The 21,583-nt window shown below is 39.9% G+C and overlaps 1 protein-coding gene across 5 annotated transcripts in view; it reads left to right on the forward strand.

The window, feature by feature from the left end:
• The window catches only part of MTA3 (metastasis associated 1 family member 3), a 188,817-nt gene that overhangs the window by 115,945 nt on the left and 51,289 nt on the right, over nt 1-21,583 (forward strand). For 4 of the 5 annotated variants that reach the window (XM_025354259.1, XM_025354258.1, XM_025354260.1 and 1 more), the window contains 3 exons: nt 12,704-12,778; nt 14,706-14,764; nt 20,786-20,907. In XM_025354259.1, coding sequence (XP_025210044.1) covers nt 12,704-12,778; nt 14,706-14,764; nt 20,786-20,907 — 256 coding nt within the window. Of the gene's footprint in view, nt 1-12,703; nt 12,779-14,705; nt 14,765-20,782; nt 20,908-21,583 lie in introns of all 5 variants that reach the window. The other variant, XM_025354257.1, reaches the window with a different exon arrangement.

Consider the following 21,583-nt stretch of genomic DNA (forward strand, 5'->3'; position numbering starts at 1 on the left):
AAAAAAAAAAAAAAAAAAAAAAAAAAAAAAAGAGAATCTAATGCCGCTGCTGATCTGACGGGGCAGAGCTCAGGGGCCAACAGGAGTAATGGGGAGTGGCTATAAATACAGATGAAGCTTCGCTGGCTTTTCCACTCACCTCCTGCTGTGTAGCCCAATTCCTAACCAGTTCGTGGCCCAGGGATTGGGGACCCCTGAGTATCCTATGTATATTTTTTATTATTAAAATTTTTTTCCCTCAGCTTTACTGAGGTATAATTGACAAGTAGAAAGTACATATTTTCAAGGTATACAGTATGATGATTTGATATACATATACATTGTGAAATGATTACCACAATTAACACATTCATCACCTCACTTATTTACCCCATGCAGTGGGGTAAATACCAGGTCATCTTGTCTACTATAGTATGTACTGTGTTTTGTCTTTGTGTTTATGGACTTATTGTCTTTGATTAAACTTACGGTTTCTTTGAAATGGTGAAATTTCCATTTGAGATTTTCATAAATAGCTTTCTATGAAGTCATCCTTTATTTTAAATTACAAAAATAGAATCTTTGTAGACTATTACATTTTTGATGTGAGTCAGTAGCCTGCCTTTTATGTTGCTGCATCTTTACTGAATTGTTTGACACAAAGTTATTACTTACCAATATGGGTTGATAAATTAAATCCCAGATATGGTAATTAAAACTGTTAGTGTCACTGATAATTTGTTCTTCTGGCAAAACTTCACTCGTACTTAACTTGTTACATGCCATGATTTAAATTTGTAGGATGCGCAGCTGAAAATTTAAAATGCATTGGCTTTTAGCTTCAGATGGTCAGAATAACATAATAGTGCAATGTTATTAATATAACAGTTATAATAGAGCTACAGCTACATAGAAATTACAAAGAATAAAACCTAGTGAATCAAGTCTACACTGTGAGGCTGAATGAAAATTCAAAAAAGATAAAGCAGCCATAAAAAAGGATGAGTTCTTGTCCTTTGTAGGGACATGGATGCAGCTGGAAACCATCATTCTCAGCAAACTATCTCAAGAACAGAAAACCAAACACCACATGTTCTCACTCATAGGTGGGAATTGAACAATGAGATCCCTTGGACACAGGAAGGGGAACATCACACACCGGGGCCTATTGTGGGGAGAGGGGAGGGATAGCATTAGGAGATACACCTAATGTAAATGACAAGTTAATGGGTGCAGCACACCAACATGGCACATGTATACATATGTAACAAACCTGCATGTTGTGCACATGTACCCTAGAACTTAAAGTATAATAATAAAAAAAAAAGATAAATAAAACCTGCAGATCTGATAAAGGAGTAGGAGGTGAGAAACACTGAAAGTGAAAATACTTTTCCCTGCGCTGAATGTAATACCTTATTCTATGTTCTAGTAGTATTTACTGAGTACGTGTAACATGCCAGGCCTGCAAAAAGGCACTAGGCATGCAACAAAAATTGAATGTGGTCCTTGCTTCAAGGAATTAATTCATAGTTAAAATCAAGAGATTGAAATATACCCCCAAGTAAAATATAATTAATTCTGTCAGTACATAAACAAGTATATAGGAATATTAAAAAGGATTCAGTGTGCCAAAGTGGGAGAGGCTTGATGGAGTTAACTGGCATTTCCTCTGGGTCTCTAATAGGTAAAGAGAGAAAAGAGCAGATAGCAAGGTAAACACTGAGGTGTGAAACTTACAGCACTCCTAGGCACTTAACACAGGACTAGAAGATAACTCTGTGAACCGTAGGTTAGTGCAGTATACTTGAACATAGAGGCTGGCATCAGTATCAGATAAAATTAACAATGAAAATGAGTATAACAGTAATAATACTGTTAGATGATTTTTTTGTTGCCTTTATGGTCTAACAAAATTACAGATTTGTAGCATGGTATATATTAGTTTTTCTTTCGTTTTACCCTAGCTTGTTTGAATAGAAAGCTTATTGAAACATTAAGTACTAGGGAGGATGAAGAAATACACATCAGATTGGGCCTCCAAGATTGTGACTTTGACAGTCACACTTCAGAATGGGCCAGCTAAGGATACTGCCGTCCCTGCTGTGATGAGAAACCATTAGGAAGTAGGAAGCTACCATTCTGCCTGTGGCTCCAGTGTGCTGTCTCTCCCTCAAACCCCACCAGCAGGGTGCCTTTAGTACCAAATCTGTCTGTCTTGCCAGTGCATCTATGGTGCAACCTAAATTATACCCAGAATCTTAGTTGCAAGAGAGTCTGGGAAATGTGGATTTTAACCCTGGAGACTGCCCCCTAGGTGGTGGTTGTTGGAGGGCCAGTCCGGATTAGATTTGTTGTATTTTGGAGACTGGAATTGGTTACTTGTGTCAAGTAAAAGAAACAGGATAGAATGTGAGAGTGTTAAACTGCTCAAAGGGTTTTGTGCTTTTTGTGGTAGGTAGTGTTTTTAAACTTATCATCCCCTCTTTCTCTCCATACTTAAAAAAGTAATATATAAACTTAGTAGAAGATAAAATGCAAATAATGTTATTTCCTATAATGCCATCACAGGTACATGATGTTGTTGGGGCAATGTATTTCTTATGACATGAAGTTTTAAGAAGTGTCCTTTTAGAAATTGTCAGGTAGTGTATGCAACAAAAAGTCTCCTGGGCCTCCTCTGCTTAAATACTAGACCTTTACCTGAGCACTGAGCAACTGTGTCATAATGGTGAGTTTTTTAAAGTGATTTCATCCCACTACCCAAAAGTGATCATTGATTATTTTCTGCTTCCAGTGTCTTAGTTTTCCCAAGTGAATGAATATATTATTGTGTATTTGTACATTTAAGAACAAATTGTGTAGAAGGCACATATTTGGGTATAGATATTTTTATATTTAGTGTTTAGTGATAGCTTTATTCCAAAGCTTAATTTAACTTATTTCAAAATTTATACACAGTAAAATTCACTCCTTTACAGTTTTTTACAGTTAAAGTTCTGTGAGTTTTTATTAATGCATACTCCCATAACCATCACCACAGGCTGGGTGTGGTGGGTCACACCTGAAATCTCAGCACTTTGGGAGTCTGAGGCAGGAAGATCGCTTGAGCCCAGGAGCTCAAGACCAGCCTGGGCAACATAGTGAGACTCTGTCTCTTAAAAAAAAGAATAGTCTGGGCACAGTGGCTCATGCCTCTAATCCCAACACTTTGGGAGGCCGAGGTGGTTGGATCATTTGAGGTCATGAGTTCGAGACCAGCCTGGCCAACATGGTGAAACCCCATCTCTACTAAAAATACAAAAAAATTAGCTGGGCATGGTAGTGCAGGCCTGTAATGCCAGCTACTCGATAGACTGAGGCAGGAGAATCACTTGAACCCAGGAGGTGAAGGTTGCAGTGAGCTGAGATCACGCCACTGCACTCCAGCCTGGGTGATAGAGCAAAACTTCATCTCCAAAAAAAAAAAAAAAAAAAAAGGCTGGGCATGGTGGCTCACACCTGTAATCTAAGCACTTAGGGAGGCTGAGATGGGCAGATCACTTGAGGCCAGGAGTTTGAGACCAGGCTGGCTAATATGGCAAAACCCCATCTCTACAAAAAAATACAAAAATTAGCCGGGCCTGGTGGCACATGCCTGTAGTCCCAGCTACTTGGGAGGCTGAGGCACAAGAATTGCTTAAACCCGGGAGGCAGAGGTTGCAGTGAGCCAAGATCGTGCCACTGCACTCCAGCCTGGGTGATGGAGTGAGACTCTGTCTCCACAAACAAACAAAACTCATCACCACAATCAAGACACAATACAGTTCCATCACCTCTTCCGTCAAGTCTCCCCTTTTATAGTCAACGATACCCTAGCCCTAACCCTGGCAACCACTGATTTATGCTCCATCCCTATAGTTTTGCCTTTTTCTGAACACTGTGTAAGTAGAATCATTTAGTAGTATGTAACGTTTTAATTTGGTTTATTTTACTTAACATAACGCATCTGGTATTCATCAGTGTTGCTGCATATATCAGTAGTTCATTTTCATTACCTATTCCATTGTGTGAATGTACCACAATCAGTTTATTCATTCACCTGTTGAAGGGCATTTGAATTGTTTCTGATTTTTGATGATTATGGATAAAGTTGCTGTAAACATTTTGTATGCTAGTTTTAGTGAATGTAAGTTTTTGTTTCTCTTGGGAAATATGAGCCATGGGGTTGCTGGGTCTTACATGATAACTGTATGTCTAACTTTATAAGAAATTACCTTTGTTAGCTTTATAACATATCAGTGTAGCCAGACTGAACCACGTTTTCCAGAATTCCCTTCCCGGTATGTTGCCCTTTAGGGTGGGCCATGAGAAATTCTAGTGCAGGATTTGGAGAACAGAAGTGAAGCACCAGCCATTTTTGTAGCTCATATGTGTTCTCGTTTATCTGCTGGCCCACTTTGTTGGCATGAGGCAATGTTGGGACTGCAGTTGCTCTGTCTTCCCTAGAATCCCCCTTCGTCATCTCTGACTCCAGGGCAAGGTGTGTGTTTGTGTGTTTAGCACCATGAAGAAAGCCTTAGTTTCTGCAGAACATGCATACCATCGGGGTCAAAGGCAGTCACTACTTACAAGGGTTTTTCCCATCCTTGTAGGCTCCAGGTTGTGCTGTCATATTTTGCTAGTTTGAATGCAATTGATACAGCCACTTTGGAAAACAGTTCGCTTATCAGTCAGGATTTAGTTAGAGAAACAGGACCACTAAAACAGATGTGGCATGATCATAGCTCACTGCAGCCTCAAACTCCTGGGCCCAAGTGATCCTCCTGGCCTCAACCTTGCACGTAACTGGGACTACAGGCATGTTGTACTACCATGTCTAGCTAACTTTTTAAAAATTATTATTTTTTTATATAGATGCGGTCTCACCATGCTGCCCAGGCTGGTCTCCAACTCCTGGGCTCAAGTGATCCTCTTTCCTTGACCTCCCAAGTTGCTGGGATTACAGGCGTGAGCCACTGCACCTGACACATTATTGTCATTTTTTAAAAAGCCATTATAATAGGTTTGTAGTAGCATTTCATTTCGGTTTTAATTTGTGTTTTCCGTAAAGACTAATGATAAGCATCTTTTCATGTGTATCATTGCCCATCATATGTCCTTGATGTGAAATGGTTTTCACAATCTTCTGCTTATTTTAAAAGAGGGCTTTTTTTGTTTGTTGATTTTGAGAGTTTGTTATGTATTTTGAATTCAAGTTTTTTTTTTGTAACATTCTGTCCTAATATGCAGCTTTTATATATTCACCTTGTACTCTGCAGCCTTGTGAATCTCTTGCAGTAGTTATAGTCGATTTTTTTTGGTAGATTCTTTGAGACTTTCTACATAGATAGTTATGCTATCTGCACATAAAGGGCAGTTTTTGTTTTTATTTCCCATCTGTATGCCTTTTATTTTTATTTATTTTTGCCTTATTGCACTGGCTAGTATTTCCAATGTAGTGTTCAAAAGAAATGGTAAGAGCAACATCCTTTTCTGATGTTAGGGGATCTTAGGGGAAATTCATTCATTTTTTCACTATTACATGTGAGATCAACTGTAATTTGTTTTATTTTTGTATGTGTCTTTTAATGATGAGCAAATTCCTTTCTATTCTTATTTTCTGAGAGTTTTTTTAAAAAATCATGAATGATGTCAAATTTTGTAAGATGTGTTTTATGCATCAGTTGTGATTATAGGATGTTTATCTCTTTTGATATGGTGAATAACATAGATTAACTTATGATTGTTGAAAACAACCAGTGTTCCTGGCTATCAGTTCCACTTGGTCATGAGACATTGTTTTAATAAAATGCTGAATTTGATTTCCCAGTATTTTGTTAAGCATGTTTGCATCTGTGTTTTTGAAATTTATCTTTTTGAATTGACAAACTAAGACTTAATATATGTTTATTATGTGAAGCATGTTGTTTTGAATCTATGTTAATGATTAATACAGAACTTTTCATTTCCTTTTATTGTAATATTTTTGGTTTTATTTCAGGCTAATGATGGCTACTTAGCATGAGTTGGGAAGTATTCTCTTTTCTGTTTTCTGGAAGTGTTTGTGTAAACTTATTCCTTAAATGTTTGGTTGAGTTCACTAGTGAAGTCATCTCCTTTTGGAAGGTTTTAAAACTGTGAAGTCATTTTCTTTAATAGATACAGGTCTTTTATTGTTACCTCTTTCTTCTTGAGTGATTTTGGTAGTTTGTCTTCCAAAGTATTTCTCCCTTTTATCTTAAGTTGTCTAGTTTACTATTATAAAGATGTTTATAATAGGAGTTTAGAGTATTCTCATGTTATGCTTTTATGGTCTGTAGCATGGATTTGTAGTTACATCTACTGTCTCGTTCCTGATACTGATAATTTGTGTGTTTTTTAAATCTCTTTTCCTGATCAGTCTGGCTAGGAGTTTATCAGTGTTGTTGAACTTTGCAAAAAACGAACAAACAAAGAAAACCCAGCTTTTGGTTTGATTGACTTTGCTCTATTTTCTATTTCATTGATTTCTGCTTGTATCTTTATTACTTCTTTCCTTTATATTGCTTTGGACTTAATTGCTTTTTCTTTTCCTAGTATCTTATGATTGAAGCTTAGGGCTACAGATGTGGTAACACACCCTGTAGTCCCAGCTACTTGGGCCTTGGGAAGCTGAAGCAAGAGGATCACTCGAGCCTGGGATTTTGAGGCTGCAGCATGCTGTGATCATGCCTGTGAATAGCTACTGCACTCCAGCCTGAACAGGATAGCACTACCCTATCTCAATTAAACAAACAAACAAATAAAAAAAAAAGATTGAAGCTTACATCATTTATTTGAAACCTTTCCTCCAATATAAGCACTTAATGGCAGTACAACGGTGAATTCAGCTTTGCTTGAAAAACTCTGCTGTTCCTTAAAACATATTTCACGTTTTATATAATTCACTTTTTTCCTTTTCTTTTTCAGTGCTGTAAAGTTGTCTCTCTATCTGATGTACCTAGTTTCTGATGAGAAGTTCCTATGATGTGATGTTTCTTTTTCTTTGTCTTCAAAATTTTCTGTCTACTTTTGGTTTTTAGCATTTTTACTTCCACAATGTGCCTGAGTGTGTTTTTCTTTGTAATTATTCTATTTATAATTCTCTGAGCATCCTAGAACTGTTTTTTTGTTTTCCGTTAAGTTTGAATAATTCTTAGCCATTTTCTTTTTAAACATTTTTCTTTTCTTTTAAAAATTTTTATTTTTAGTTTTTGCTGGTTCATAGTAGGTGTGTATAATTATGGGGTACATGAAATTTTTTAATTTAAATTTTTTTTTTTTTTTTTTTTTTGGAGACGGAGTCTCTCTCTGTTGCCAAGCTGGAATGCAGTGGCGCAGTCTTGGCTCACTGCAACCTCTGACTCCTGGGTTCAAGCGATTCTCCTGCCTCAGCCTCCCTAGTAGCTGAGACTAGAGGCACACGCCACCAGCCCCAGCTAATTTTTGTATTTTAATTTAATTTAGTTAATTAATTTTTTTTTTGAGACAAAGTCTCACTCTGTTACCCAGGCTGGAGTGCAGTGGTGCAATCTCTGCTCACCGCAACCTCCACCTCCCGGGTTCAGGTGATTCTCCTGCCTCAGCCTCCCGAGTAGCTGGGACTACAGGCACGCGCCACCATGCCCAGCTAATTTTTTTATTTTCAATAGAGACGGGGTTTCACTGTTGGCCAGGCTGGTCTTAAACTCCTGGCTTCAAGCAGCCCGCCCGCCTTGGGCTCCCAAAGTGCTGGGATTATAGGCGACCGCCACCAGCCCCAGCTAATTTTTGTATTTTTAGTAGAGACCGGGTTTCACCATGTTGGCCAGGATGGGCTCGGTCTCCTGACCTTGTGATCTGCCTGCCTCAGCCTCCCAAAGTGCTAGGATTACAGGCATGAGCCACGACACCACAGCCTATGAAATATTTTGATACAGGTGTGCAATATGTAATAATCACCTCTTGGAACATCTCAAATACACACACACACACGCACTGAAACCTAATAGTTAGAAAACTGCATTTTAACTTCATTCCCCTTTTTAACTTTTTGTTGATTCTGTGTCTTATTGTACTATGTCTTGGAAAGTTGTAGTTATTATTTTTGATTGGTTCATCATTCAGACTTTCTACTTAAGACTTAAGTGTAGTTTACATACCACAGTTACAGTGTTACAATACTCGATGTGTTTTTCTGTGTACTTACTATTACCAGTGGGTTTTGTACCGTCAGATGATTTCCTTTTGCTCACCGACATCTGGTTTTTTTTCTGATTAAAGAACTCCCTTTAGCATTTCTAATTGGACAGGTCTAGTATTGATGAAATCCTTCAGCTTTTGTTTGTCAGGAAGTCTTTATTTCTCCATCACGTTTGAAGGATATTTTCACTGGATATACTATTATTGGGTAAAGGTCTTTTCCTTCAGCACTTTAAATATGTCATGCCACTCTCTCCTGGCCTGTAAGGTTTCCATTGAGAAGTCTGCTGCCAAACGTATAGGAGCTCCGTTATAAGTTACTTGTTTTTGCTGTCTTGTTGCTTTTAAGGTTCTTTCCTTATCTTTGACCTTTGGGAGTTTGATTATAACCTTATTGAATATTGATGTTGATATTTTTCTCCAGGTTTGGGAAGTTCTCTGATATTATCCCTTTGAATAATCTTCTTGCCTCTCTTTCTCTACCTCTTCTTTAAGGCCAGTAACTCTTAGATTTGCTCTTTCAAGGCTATTTTCTAGATCCTGTAGGCGGGCTTCATTGGTTTTATTCTTTGCTTTTTTCTCTCCTCTGAGTGGGTATTTTCAAATAACCTGTCTTCAGGCTCAATAATTCTTTCTTCTGCTTAATTAGTTCCACTATTAAATGACTCTGATGCATTTTTTCAGCATGTTAATTGCATTTTTAACTCAAGAATTTCTGCTTGATTCTTTTTATTTCAATCTCTTTGTTAAATTTGTCTGACAGAATTCTGAATTCCTTCTCTCTGTTATCTTGAATTTCTTTGAGTTTCCTCAAAACAGCTATCTTGAATTCTTTTTTTTTTTGGAGACAGAGAGAGTCCTGTTCTGTTACCCAGGCTGGAGTGCAATGGCATGATCTTGGCTCACTGCAACCTCTGCCTCCCGGGTTCAAGCAATTCTCGTGCCTCAGCCTCCCAAGTAGCTGCGATTACAGACATGCATCACTATGCCTGGCTAATTTTTTTTGTATTTTTAGTAGAGACAGGGTTTCGCCACGTTGACCAGGCTGGTCTCGAACTCCTGGCCTTATGTGATCCTCCTGCCGTGGCCTCCCAAAGTGCTGGGATTACAGGCATGAGCCACTGTGCCCAGCCAGCTATTTTGAATTCTCTATCTGAAAGGTCACATGTCTCTGTTTTTCCAGCATTGTTCCCTCCTGACTTATTTAGTTTGTTTGGTGAGGTCATGTTTTCCCGGATGATCTTGATGCTTGTAGATGTTCGTTAGTGTTTGAGCATTGAAGAGTTAGGTATTTATTGTAGTCTTCACAGTCTGGGCTTGTTTGTGTCCATCTTTCTTAAAAAGACGGTCTAAAGGACTTGGGCCTCAAGCCCAATATCACTGTGATTTTTGCAGACACAAAGTACTCGCTTGGTGGTCTCGGATTAGATCCAGAATTCTCTGGATTACCATACAGACTCTTGTTCTTTTCCCTTTCTCTCAAAGAAACAGTGTCTCTCCTTCTCCCTCTCCCCCTCCCCCACTCCCCCTCCCCTCCCCTCCCCCACTCCCCCACTCCCCCTCCCCCCGCTCCCCTGAGCTACCTGGAACTGGGGTGTGGTGATGCAAGCACTCTTGTGGTTACCACCACTGGGACTGTGCTGGGTCATGCCTGCCATAACTGCTCACTTGCTACCACCTATGCTAACTCAAGGCCCTAGGGCTCTACTATCAGCAGGTGCCAAAGTGAGACAGGTTTGTGTCCTTCCCTTTAGGACAGTGAGTTCCTCCAAGCCCCGGTGAGTCCAGAGATGCTGTCTGAGAACCAGGGATTGGAGTCAGAAACCTTAGAAATTTATCTGATGTTCTGTTCTACTGTGACTAAGCTGGGACTCAAACCACAATATAAAATCAATCCTGCTTTTCCTTCCCCTTTCCACAGGTAGAGGGGCCTCCCTGTGGACACCACCACCCAGCCACGATTGGGGGTGGGGGGTAGTTCTGCCAGGCCACCTCCAGTGTACACTTAAAGCCCAAGGGTTCTTCATTTCAGTCACCTGGTGGGGAATGCTGCCTGGCCTGGGATCACCCTTCAGGGAACTGGGCTTCTCTCTGGCCCAAGACAGGTCCAGAAATGCGGTTCAGGAGCTGAGGCCTGAACCTCATTTCTCTGGGGACCCCAAGAGCCTGCTTATTCCTCTACCCCACTGTGGCTGAGCGGTACCTAAGGTGCAAAACAACAACATCCCTTTACTTGTCTATCTTCTTAAACAGAAGAAGCCTTTCACCATAGCCACCTATAGCTGGGAATGTGCTGGGTCACACCTGTAGTCAGCACATCTCAGAGCCCAAGGCCCACGGTGTACTACCTGGGCATTGCTGCTGGTTACTCGGGGCCCATGGGCTCTTTAGTCAGCAGCTGATGAATCTTGCAGGGACTGGGTCCTTCCTTTAAGGCGGCAGGTTCCGTTTTGTCCAGATGGTGTCTAGAAACGTGTCTAGGAGCTAGGACCTGCAATGGAGGCCTCACGACTCTGCCTGGGGCCCTATCCTGCTGCGGCTGAGCAGGTATCCAAGATGCAAGACAAAGTCCTCTTTACTCTTCCCTTTCCATCGCTTAAGCAGAAGGAAGGAGATGTTTTTGCCCCTGAGCTGTACTGCCTGGGTTTGGGGGAGAGGTGGTGCAATCACTCCTTTAGCCACCCTGGGTGTCTCCCTAGGTCACGTGCCACCCTAAGTCCTCTGGCTCTGAGTCCAGCCCAGCCCTAGGAATTGTTTAGGAGTTGAAGTCCTTGTGTACCTAGACTGTCTTCCAAGTTTACCTAGGTCCTCAGAGCACTTCAGCCCATGGTCACCAGGCTTGTTGAGAAACTCAAGTTCCAACCTATGGGATGGGTGATTATCTTCTGGCTAGGTCTGGTACAGATTCTCCCTCCTTGCACAGGTACTGGCTGACCCCAGCATGGGTTTATTCTCTGCTGTCACAGGGCAGCACTAAGTTCAATGTAAAGTCCCCTAGTCACTGTGATGTTCTTCCCCCATATGCACAGACTCTGGCACTGCAAGGCCTCTGCCAGGGGATGGGAGGGGGGTGGCATCAGCGATTCAAGACTGTCTGTCCTGCCCTCCTCATCACTTCTTTCAGCAGGGTGCAGTGACTCATGCCTGTAATCCCAGCACTTTGGGAGGCTGAGGCGGGCAGATCACGAGGTCAGGAGATCGAGACCATCCTGGCTAACATGGTGAAACCCCGTCTCTACTAAAAAATACAAAAAAATTAGCGGGGCGGGTTGGCGGGCGCCTGTAGTCCCAGCTGCTTGGGAGGCTGAGGCAGGAGAATGGTGTGAACCCAGGAGGCAGAGCTTGCAGTGAGCCGATATCGTGCCCCTGCACGCCGGGCGACAAAGTGAAACGCCAAAAAAAAAAAAAAAAAAAGAAAGATTGTCTCTCCTACCCTCCTCAATGCTTCTTTCAAGGATATGCAGAGACCAAATGACACACAGTCTTAGCTGCCATCTTTGGAAGCTGAAGTAACTCAGGCTAAAGCTATTTAAATACCGTTTCTAAAATAGTGCTGCAGCCTCACCTGTAGCTTGAGAACTTTCCTGAGTAAGTCATGAAATGTTATTAGGGCTGGTCACGGTGGCTCATCTGTGATCCTAGGACTTTGGGAGGCTGAGATGGAAGGATTGCTTGAGCCTAGGAGTTTGAGACCAGCCTGGGCAACATAGGGAGACCCCCAACTCTACAGAAAATAATAAAAAATTAGCCGGGCATGGTGTCACACCTATAGTCCCAGCTGAGGAGGCTGAGGCGGGAGGACCACTAGACCCTGGGAGGTTGAGACTGCAATGAGCTATGATCATGCCACTGCACTGCAGCCTGGGTGACCCTGTCTCTTAAATAAAAAGAGAAAGAAATGTTATCAGTTATGATGTTTATATTTTTTAGTAAAATTTATAAATGGAATGAGAAATGGAATGTATTGTGTTAGAGTCTCTTACTGAATACGACTTGTTTGGGGTACCGTTTCCTAAGGATTAATTTTAAATTTCTCAAATATTCTAGAATGAATCTTCCATATGGATATTTGCTTCATTATTTTAAAGAAGTGGTTTTTAAGGATCAGGTGTGATGGCTCACACCTGTAATCCCAGCACTTTGGGAGGCCGAGGTAGGCGGATCACCTGAGGTTAGGAGTTGGAGACCAGCCTGGCCAACATGGTGAAACCTTGTCTCTACTAAAAATATAAAAAATTAGCCGGGCATGGTGGCATGTGCTTCTTTCTAATCCCAGCTACTTGGGAGGCTGAGGCAGAATTGCCTGAACCCAGGAAGCGGAGGTTGCTGTGAGCTGAGATTGGGCCACTGTACTACCTGGGCAACAAAGTGACAGTCTGTCTCAAAAAAAAAAAAAAAAAAAAAAAAAAAGTGGTTTTTAAAGGAAAGTACTTTCTATAGTAGCTTATTTTCATCTCATTTTATTGCATGTTAACATAGATGATATATTGATTTTTTTTTTCAGCTTCCTTGGAAATCATTGACTAGCATCATTGAATATTATTACATGTGGAAAACTACTGACAGATATGTGCAACAGGTAATTTTTTTCCTATTGCTACCAATGTGGTTGCATTAAAATTAACTTTGTTTATATTTTAATATTTTTTAGCAATGTACTAATTTTAAATTTGTTTACCTTACTTTTTCCAGACTACTTTAAACTATACGATTTCATATCTTTAGGATATTATTTAAGATTTTAATCTTAATATTTCCTTGATTTCAGCATGAATTACGATAAATATTTTGGAGAGATACCACTAGAGGGGCATTATTTTCCTTGCATTTGACTGGTACTTCATCTCTTTGTAGTTCATGGCACTGATCAAAGATGTGATGCTAACACAAACCTCTTGAACAAGTTATTTTTATGAAGAATTGAGAATTTAGACCAATGTCATCAGCCGTATAATTAGATATATTTTTAAAGATCTTCTGAAACTTCTTTACATGACATTTGTGTGGCTATACCCCCGAAATCCTTGACCTTAACTGTAGTAGTCTTACTAGTGTGGTGTTTTGGTACTGTACATAAACTTTTTCTTAAATTTAATTTTTGAGTCCTTCTCAAATATCCTAAATTCAGGTAACTCTCAATTACTTATTTTTTAAATAATATTACCTCTGGGGAATGGTACATTTTCCCAAAGTGACATCAGCCAATACTTGTGTTATGTTTGTATAGGCACATATTAGAACTGATAAAGAAGCAAATATATTTAACAAAGACATTATTTTTCCTATATATGTAGGTTATACAGTGGCAAGTATTAGATGCTATAAAAAAAATTTTATGACTCACCTTTAAAATATCATAGTGAGCTGGACGTGGTGGTGTGCACCTATATTCCCAGCATTTTGGGAGACCAAGACAGGAGGATTGCTCAGCCCAGGAGTTCATGTCCAGCCTGGGCAACATAACAAGACCCCGTCTCTAAAAATAAATGAAAAATTGAAAACAAAAAATACCATGGTGAATTGTTGAGGTCACGAATAGTGAATAGATACCCAAGGCTTGTTGAAAAATATAATATAATTCAGAAAGTGCTTATTATGAACAACTTAGGTATAGATCAAGACCATGTAGTCTGGAAACCTGTGTTATTAAATTAAAAAAGAGTCTCTAAAGATGGAGATGATGGTATCAAGGATGGTTGAAAAGTAGATAATATTCTTTCCAAAAATTTCAACCCTGTTCTAAAAGTTTCAAGTTGTCCCCCTAAGTATTTCTGTTTTCTCCTCATTGGGAAAATAGAAGATAGCCTTATATTCTGGTTTGTCTTATTTTTGGACATCAACCGTATGTTATTTTGCTTCTCTATTTGCCTACACTATCATGTTGGTCAGTGTCTGGTTTGATTATATAATCTCCTTCCCATTCCTTTCCCTACATGTGGCTCCTAATTGGTTCCAGTAAAATAAGTTCAGCTGAGGTTTAAAGTTTAATGCGTATCTCCCAACATTTGAGAATAAATGTTTATTTAGTTCTACTTAGAATAGCCACAGTCACTCCTCTTGCCTGGATTTTGAAAACAAATAATCTCTGAATATTTTTCTAAAAGCAGAGAGAGAGAGAGAGAGAGAGAGAGTGTGTGTGTGTGTGTGTGTGTTTTCTTCTAGAAAGGCAGGTAAGTAAGTAGTAAAGTAGAAACTAAATTTGAAAAGTAAAAATGGTTACTTTTTAAAGTTCCTGTTTATTCACTCAGAGAGGAATGGAAAATGGAGTTGCTCATTGCTTTATTTTTTAAAATCTATGCCTAAAATGGTATTGTACCACAGAACCTAGTGACTTTTCTTAGACATTATTGCAGTTTAAGAATATGCATATGAAAGAAAAGCTTATCTTAAAATTGTAATTTTTGAATTACACTTTAATACATATTTTCTGGTGAATTTTTAAGACAATGAACAATAGTAATAATTAGGCATTGCATGTAAAATGTTTTATTCATCTTTTGAATTAGAAACGTCTAAAAGCAGCAGAAGCTGAGAGTAAACTGAAACAAGTATATATCCCAACTTAGTAAGTAATTGAAATCTTTTAAAATATTTGTTATGGTCTTAATTTTGTCATTGCAGAATATGTCATTTTGTTCAATTTCAGCAAAATTTGAACTTTTGTGTATCTTCCTTCTTCTACAAAGCATGAGACTTACTATTATACCAGTACAATAAAAAGGAACCAGTGAGAGAAACCTGAAATAGTCTAACCTAAAGAATAGAGGAAGAAATGTACTATATACTATACTTTTATCAAATCAAAGCTGCAGGGAAAGTGTCAGAAAACCTATGAAACACTGTATTATTTGAAGCAAATGTGTTTCAGAAAGCTAGCAGCTTTTCAAACTATAGATTTTGTTTGGGTAATGCATACTGCTCTTTGGAGGTTTGTTGTTTATTTGAGGATTTTTACATTGTTTTCTTGGTTCTAATGACAATTAGAACCATACTTGGTAAACGTGTGATAAATAATGGAGAGGTTTTGATTTTTTTGTGTGTCTAGTGTTCTATCATTATTATACTTTGAATTCAGAAATCATTGTCGTCCCAAAATGAATGCCATTTTTTTTTTCCATTTGCTTTGTTTTAAATGAGGCTGGGCGTGGTAGCTCATGCCTATAATCCCACCACTTTGGGGGACCTCGTTTCTGCAAAAAATTTAAAAGAAATATAAATTGCTGTATTCTTCTGTTGAGATTTTCAGAGTTTGCTTATTCATTTGTTCAGGAAGAATTGGTTTATGAAGCACCACGTGTATATTGTTCTATCCTAGATTCTTTTAGGATTAAAATGAGATTTATTGCACAATTCTATGTGCTGCTCCAAGCCTTTTCTCCCTCTTCAACCTATTTACAGTTGCTTAATAACTAGCCTTTTGTTTCCGGAATTTTGATATTTTGTATAATACATGTTTTTATATACATATAGGAGGCCTCATAGACAATGAGTGGTGATCTTTCATATTGATCTTTTACCTCAAGGCAGATAACTCTGGTTTGATTTTAAGAACATGTAATTTTTAGAGTCTGTAATTTTTATTAAGAATTGTAATAGCCCATCTGCAGAGTGGTTTTCTAATTCCTTCTAAATCATATATTTTATATGATGAATTTATAAAAGAGCCACTCCTCAAATAAAATACTTGTGTGTCTTAGATTTTCAAAAGCAAGCATACCAGCTTTCTTATACTTCAAAGTGCTGCCACCATGAAATAATACATTTAACTAGTTTTGACCAAGTAACCCAGATAATTGTTTCCATTTGGCTTTACTTTGACCTTGGAGTCAATGTAATCTAAGTCAGGGATCAATAAACTATAGTCTCAAGCCAAATCTGACCTACTGCTTGTTTTTGTGAATAAAATTTTGCTTTATTTTTGTTTTGTTTTGTGAGATGGGGTCGTCTTGCTCTGTCACCTTGGTTTAAGTGCAACGGTGCAATCATGGCTCACGGCAGCCTCAACCTCCCAGGCTCAAGTGATCCTCCCACCTCAGCACCCCCAAGTAGCTGGGACTACAGGCATGCACCACCACACCCGACTAATTGATTTTTTTGTAAAGACAGTGTCTCCCTATGTTACCTGGGAGTTCTCATGAATAGTGGAAATTGATTTTAAACAATGAAGAGTCATGGTCAGGTTAGCACTTTAAGATCACCTGCTATATGTTGGGAAATGGTTTGAGGAAGAGGACTAAGAGTAGATGCAGGGGGACCAGTTATGAAGTTCTTGGAGAGGAAAGATAACACTAGCTTGACCTGGAGTAGTAGCTCTGGAAATGGTGTGATATTTGAAGGTGGCTGACTTTTATGGCAGGTAGGGGGTGTCTAGTGTGAATCCTAGGTTTCTGGCACAGTAAAGTGGGTTACCATGCTATTTGTTAAGCTCAGAAACTGGCAGAGAATCAGGTTAGGTCATTCTGAGTTTATCGGAAAAGAGTTGTTCAATATGCTATCACCAAATACTGGATGTATTGGTCTTAAACTCAGTGTGGAAAAGTCTGGACTAGAGATACATATTTGAGCTTCATCAGCATACAATAATTATATTTGAAACCATAGGTAAGATTTCTGAGGGAGAGCAATAAGAAAAGGGCCTTGACTTAGCCTTGAATAAATCCAGTATTTATAGATCAGATAGAATATGATAAGCTAAACAAGGATAGCTAGGTGAGTATGGTATCACAGAAGCTAAAAGAGGAGTATGTTTCAAGGAGGGGGAAAGAGATTTAACAGTGTTGGATGCTGGTGGGAAATAGCCAAGGAATTTAATAACATGGAGATCATTGGTGATCTTATTGGCATGGTGAGCACTGCTGCATATGAGCCAAGGAGGTACAAGCAGATGAGAGAGCGAGTGTACAGTGTTCTCTAGAGGGCAGGAGGGCTGGAATCTGGAACACAGATGAGGGGAGTGAGGGGAGATTTGAGCATTAGATAAAAGAAAGGGCAATTTCATATAATGTGTCTTTTAAAACGTTAAAAATGTTTGCTTATAGTCACAGATTGTCACAATGACATCAATCATTTGTCCCCTGGGAATTAATCTGTAGGTACCTGGTTTTGCAGAACATATTTTATGTGATTCACATGTCTGTATGCAGTCTTGGCACACTTGTTTTCCTTTTGTGATTATCATTAAGACAAGTGATGTATTCAATCAAATAACGTTCTAGATTCAGTTGAGCAATGAACTTTGCTCTCATTCTTTTTTAAGGCAGCTTAACTGTACATTTGTGTTAGCTCTTTTTCAACACACATATTTAGCCCTGGGTTAAATATCAGAAATTTTCATATTTCTGGGAAACCTCTGTCCAGTCATTTGACCCTAAGGGGAAATCAGTTCTATCTATATATAGTAGATTTTTTAAAAAAGGAATATTGTATATTATTGAAAATGCTAGTCATTCTAAATCGCCACTTTTCACTTAGTGTAGTTTCACCTGAAAACTATAAGAAGAGAAACACCTTCTATCTGATTTAAAATATGTTAATATGTTTTAGGGCCAGGTACAGTGGCTCATGCCTGTAAACCCAACAGGTTAGGAGGCTGAGGCAGGAAGATCGCTTGAGGCCACGAGTTTGAGATCAGTCTGCACAAAGTAGTGAGACCTCATCTCTACAAAAAAATTTTAAAATTACCCAGACATGGAGGCAAATGCCTGTAGGCCCAGTTACTTGAAAGGCTGGGGTGGGGGGATTGTTTGAGCCCAGAGGTTTGATGCTGCAGTGAGTTGCGATCATGTCACTGTAGTCTGGGCAACAGAGTGAGATCCTGTCTCTAAAAAAATTAAGTAGATAGACAGATAATAAATAATACATTTTAAAAAATGTATTTTATAACCAGGCATGGTGGTGTGTGACAGTAGTCCCAGCTACTTGGGAGGCTAAGGTGGGAGGATCACCTGAGCCTGAGAGGTTGAGGCTGCAGTGAGCCATGGTAATGCCACTGCACTCCAGCCTGGGTGACCCTGCCTCAAAAAAAAAAAAAAAAAAAAAAAAAATTAAAGGTCAGGCATGGTGGCTCACACCTGTTGAGGTGGGGTGATCCCTTGAACCCAGAAATTCAAGACCAGCCTGAGCAACATAGAGTCCCTGTATCTACCAAAAAAAAAAAAGAAAAAGAAAAGAGCCAGGCATGGTGGCACACACCTGCAGTCCCAGCTACTTGGGAGGGTGAGGTGGGAGTATCACCTGAGCCCAGGAGGTCAACACTGCAGTAAGTGGTGATCACACCACTACATACCAGCCTGGGTGACAAAGTGAGACCCTGCCTCAAAAAAAAGAAAAATGTCTTTTAAAAACCAATTTGTTGGCTGGGCACAGTGACTCACACCTGTAATCCCAGCACTTTGAGAGGCCGAGGTGGGTGGATCACCTGAGGTCAGGAGTTTGAGACCAGCCTGGCCAACAAGGTGAAACCCCGTCTCTAAAAATACAAAAATTAGCTGAGCATGGTGGCGGGAGCCCGTAATCCCAACTACTTGGGAGACTGAGGCAGGAGAATCGCTTGAACCTGTGGGGGGCGGAGGTTGCAGTGAGCCGCGATCGTGCCACTTCATTCCAGCCTGGGTGAAAGAGTAAAACGCCATCTCAAAAAAAATAAATAGGCCAGGCATGGTGGCTCATGCCTGTAATCCCAGCACTTTGGGAGGCTGAGGCGGGCGGATCACCTGAGGCCAGGAGTTTGAGACCAGCCTGGCCAACATGGTGAAACACCGTCTCCACTAAAAATATAAAAATTAGCTGGGATTGGTGGCAGGTGCCTGTAGTCCCAGCTACTCAGGAGGCTGAGGCAGGAGAATCGCTTGAACCTGGGGGTGGAGGCTGCAGTGAGTCAGGATTACACCATTGCACTCCAGTCTGGGTGACAAGAGCAAGACTTCGTCTCAAACAAACAAACAAACAAACCAATTTGTCTTTAACATACATTGCTGACACAGGTTAGAAGTGTAAATAATAGTCCTATTTTATAGAATAGAGACCTCAGTGCACACAGTGGTTAACTGATTTCTTCTGGTAGCAGTGGTGGGAGTGTCACCTGATAGTTGTAATAACAATACCAAAAGGAAATCTTAGGGTCTTTGCTGTCAGGCCAGACCAGCTTTACAAACCAGGCTTTAACAGGTGAATGGAATTGTGGAAAGTGGGAAACCTTGAGTCAACTCTGACTTCAGCTGTCTTAATAGTTGTGAGGTCTCGTTGCGTCAGTAGATACGGGAAGACAGCATATAATCTGCATTTAGCCATTCAGCATTCATTTTTGATAAATAATTTACTAATTCATTTTGCTTATTTTCTGTCTAGCAAATAAACACAAAAAGTCATTTAGAATGAAAGCACCTTGAGGTCAGAGACTTTTATTTATTAGGCACTGAATACGTTAAAGGAATTATGAATTTATTGAGAACGTACTATGTATATCTGTGCAGTGTTCTTGGGCACAGCTTATAAGCAGTGGGAGAGTTAGCCTACCGTACATTGGGAAAAGTTAGCCTTGTTTGCCTGGGAAATACCAAGATAATCTGGGCTACGTGTTTCTAAGGAATTAATGGTTCTGTTGACTTGGTCTTTGTGAAATTTGCATATCAACTTATGGTAGATGTCTCTTCCCCTCCCTGCTCCCCAAAAGAAAGGGTCTTCCTCTGTTGCCCAGGCTGCAGTGGAGTACAGTGGCATGATCATGGCTCACTGTAGCCTCTAACTCCTGGGCTCAAGTGATTGATGCTCCCACGCCAGCCTTCTGAATAGCTGGGACTACAGGCACATGCCACTATGCCTGGGTAATGTTTGTTTTTGTTTTTGTAGAGACAGAGTCTCACTGTGTTGCCCAGGCTGGTCTCCGAACTCCTGGCTTCAAGTCATCCTCCCGCCTCTCTTTTCTCCTCTTAAAAAAATACTCTCTTAAAAAGGAAAACCTCCAAATACCTTTACTGGTTTTTAAAATTTCAAATGCTATGTAATATTCCTTATAAAATTTCAGATGTAATAAGAGTGGTCATCATGAGTGGCCAGAAGCTCCTGAAGTCCTAAGTAACCTGGAGATGGACCCTGTTGACCCCGCAGCATCTGCTAAGCGTGTGGCTTTTGTGCATCTCCCTGGAGAGCTGGAGTGCAGTAGCCAGCAGCCCCCACACCAGCGGCAGAAACTGGACAGTGACAACAGCCATGTTGCCTTTCAGTTAATTTGTTTGATCCAAATAATTATTTTCTTGGGAGACTTTATAAACAGTAACTTGTCTCTTTCAAAAGTGTCAGAGGATGTTTTAAGAAAATTGTATTCGGATCAGAAAAGAGATGGGACAGTATTTACTTCATGAATGTCAGGCGTAAGCGATTCCTTTTTACGTAGACTTGTTTTATAAAGATGAGTAGTGTGAGTTCATTTTAACACCTTGCTTTTACCAGTTTATTTCTTCTTCACCACACATTTTTAAATGTTTGTTTATGTTTATTAAATAGTGAAGGTAAATCAGTAATGATATAGAGCTTTTTGCCTTATTGTACAAATCATTTTATCACCTTATTTTAATTTCATTGAAAGCAGCAAACCAAATCCCAACCAAATATCCACTAGTAATGGGAAGCCTGGTGCTGTGAATGGAGCTGTGGGGACCACGTTCCAGCCTCAGAATCCTCTTTTAGGGAGAGCCTGTGAGAGCTGCTATGGTAAGTTTTCTCCAGCAGGTCAGTTAAGCATCAGGAACTGTTATGACTCATGGGGTGTGAGCGTCTGGGATTTGCCTGAGGTCAGTACAGTGCACCTTGGAAAGCAGAAGTGTGTCTCCTCCAAATGAGCAGATGCCCCTCCTTACCTTTGGCTTGGAACAGAGGGACTGTTTGTTGAATCCTTATTACATACCACACACTCAAGTTAGGCATTGGAGTTCCTTTGATGTACTCTTATGGTTTGTTGATTATTTCATAGCAGTGTTTGCTGAGTTGTGTTTAGAGTCATATCAGCTTTGCAGAAGCTGTGGTCCCACGATGCATACCAAATCCCCTTTTGGAGTTTCTCCGTATACTTTGACACATTAAAGCTCCAAGTAATTCTGTAGGAAAGGCCTCTGTGTGGATAAGCTGCTGTTCCCTCAGTGCACCAGTTTGGGAAATGCTATTCTATGATACTTGCTTTTGACCTCAGGATCCCACTGTATTTATCTATGCTGGCAATATTTTATTTGCCCATGGTGTTAAATGGGGTTGGTGAAGTGAACTGTTAGGTAGTTGATAGACTTTATGTGTTTCTTTTAAATCTCAAGCAAGGATACGATATCTTAATGGGGCATTGGTGATATTATCATCTGTTTCCTTCCAGTTAAGGTAGCCTGGGATGGGAGAGGGA

Source organism: Theropithecus gelada, chromosome 13 (genome assembly GCF_003255815.1).
Source record: "Theropithecus gelada isolate Dixy chromosome 13, Tgel_1.0, whole genome shotgun sequence".
NCBI classification, from domain to species: domain Eukaryota; kingdom Metazoa; phylum Chordata; class Mammalia; order Primates; family Cercopithecidae; genus Theropithecus; species Theropithecus gelada.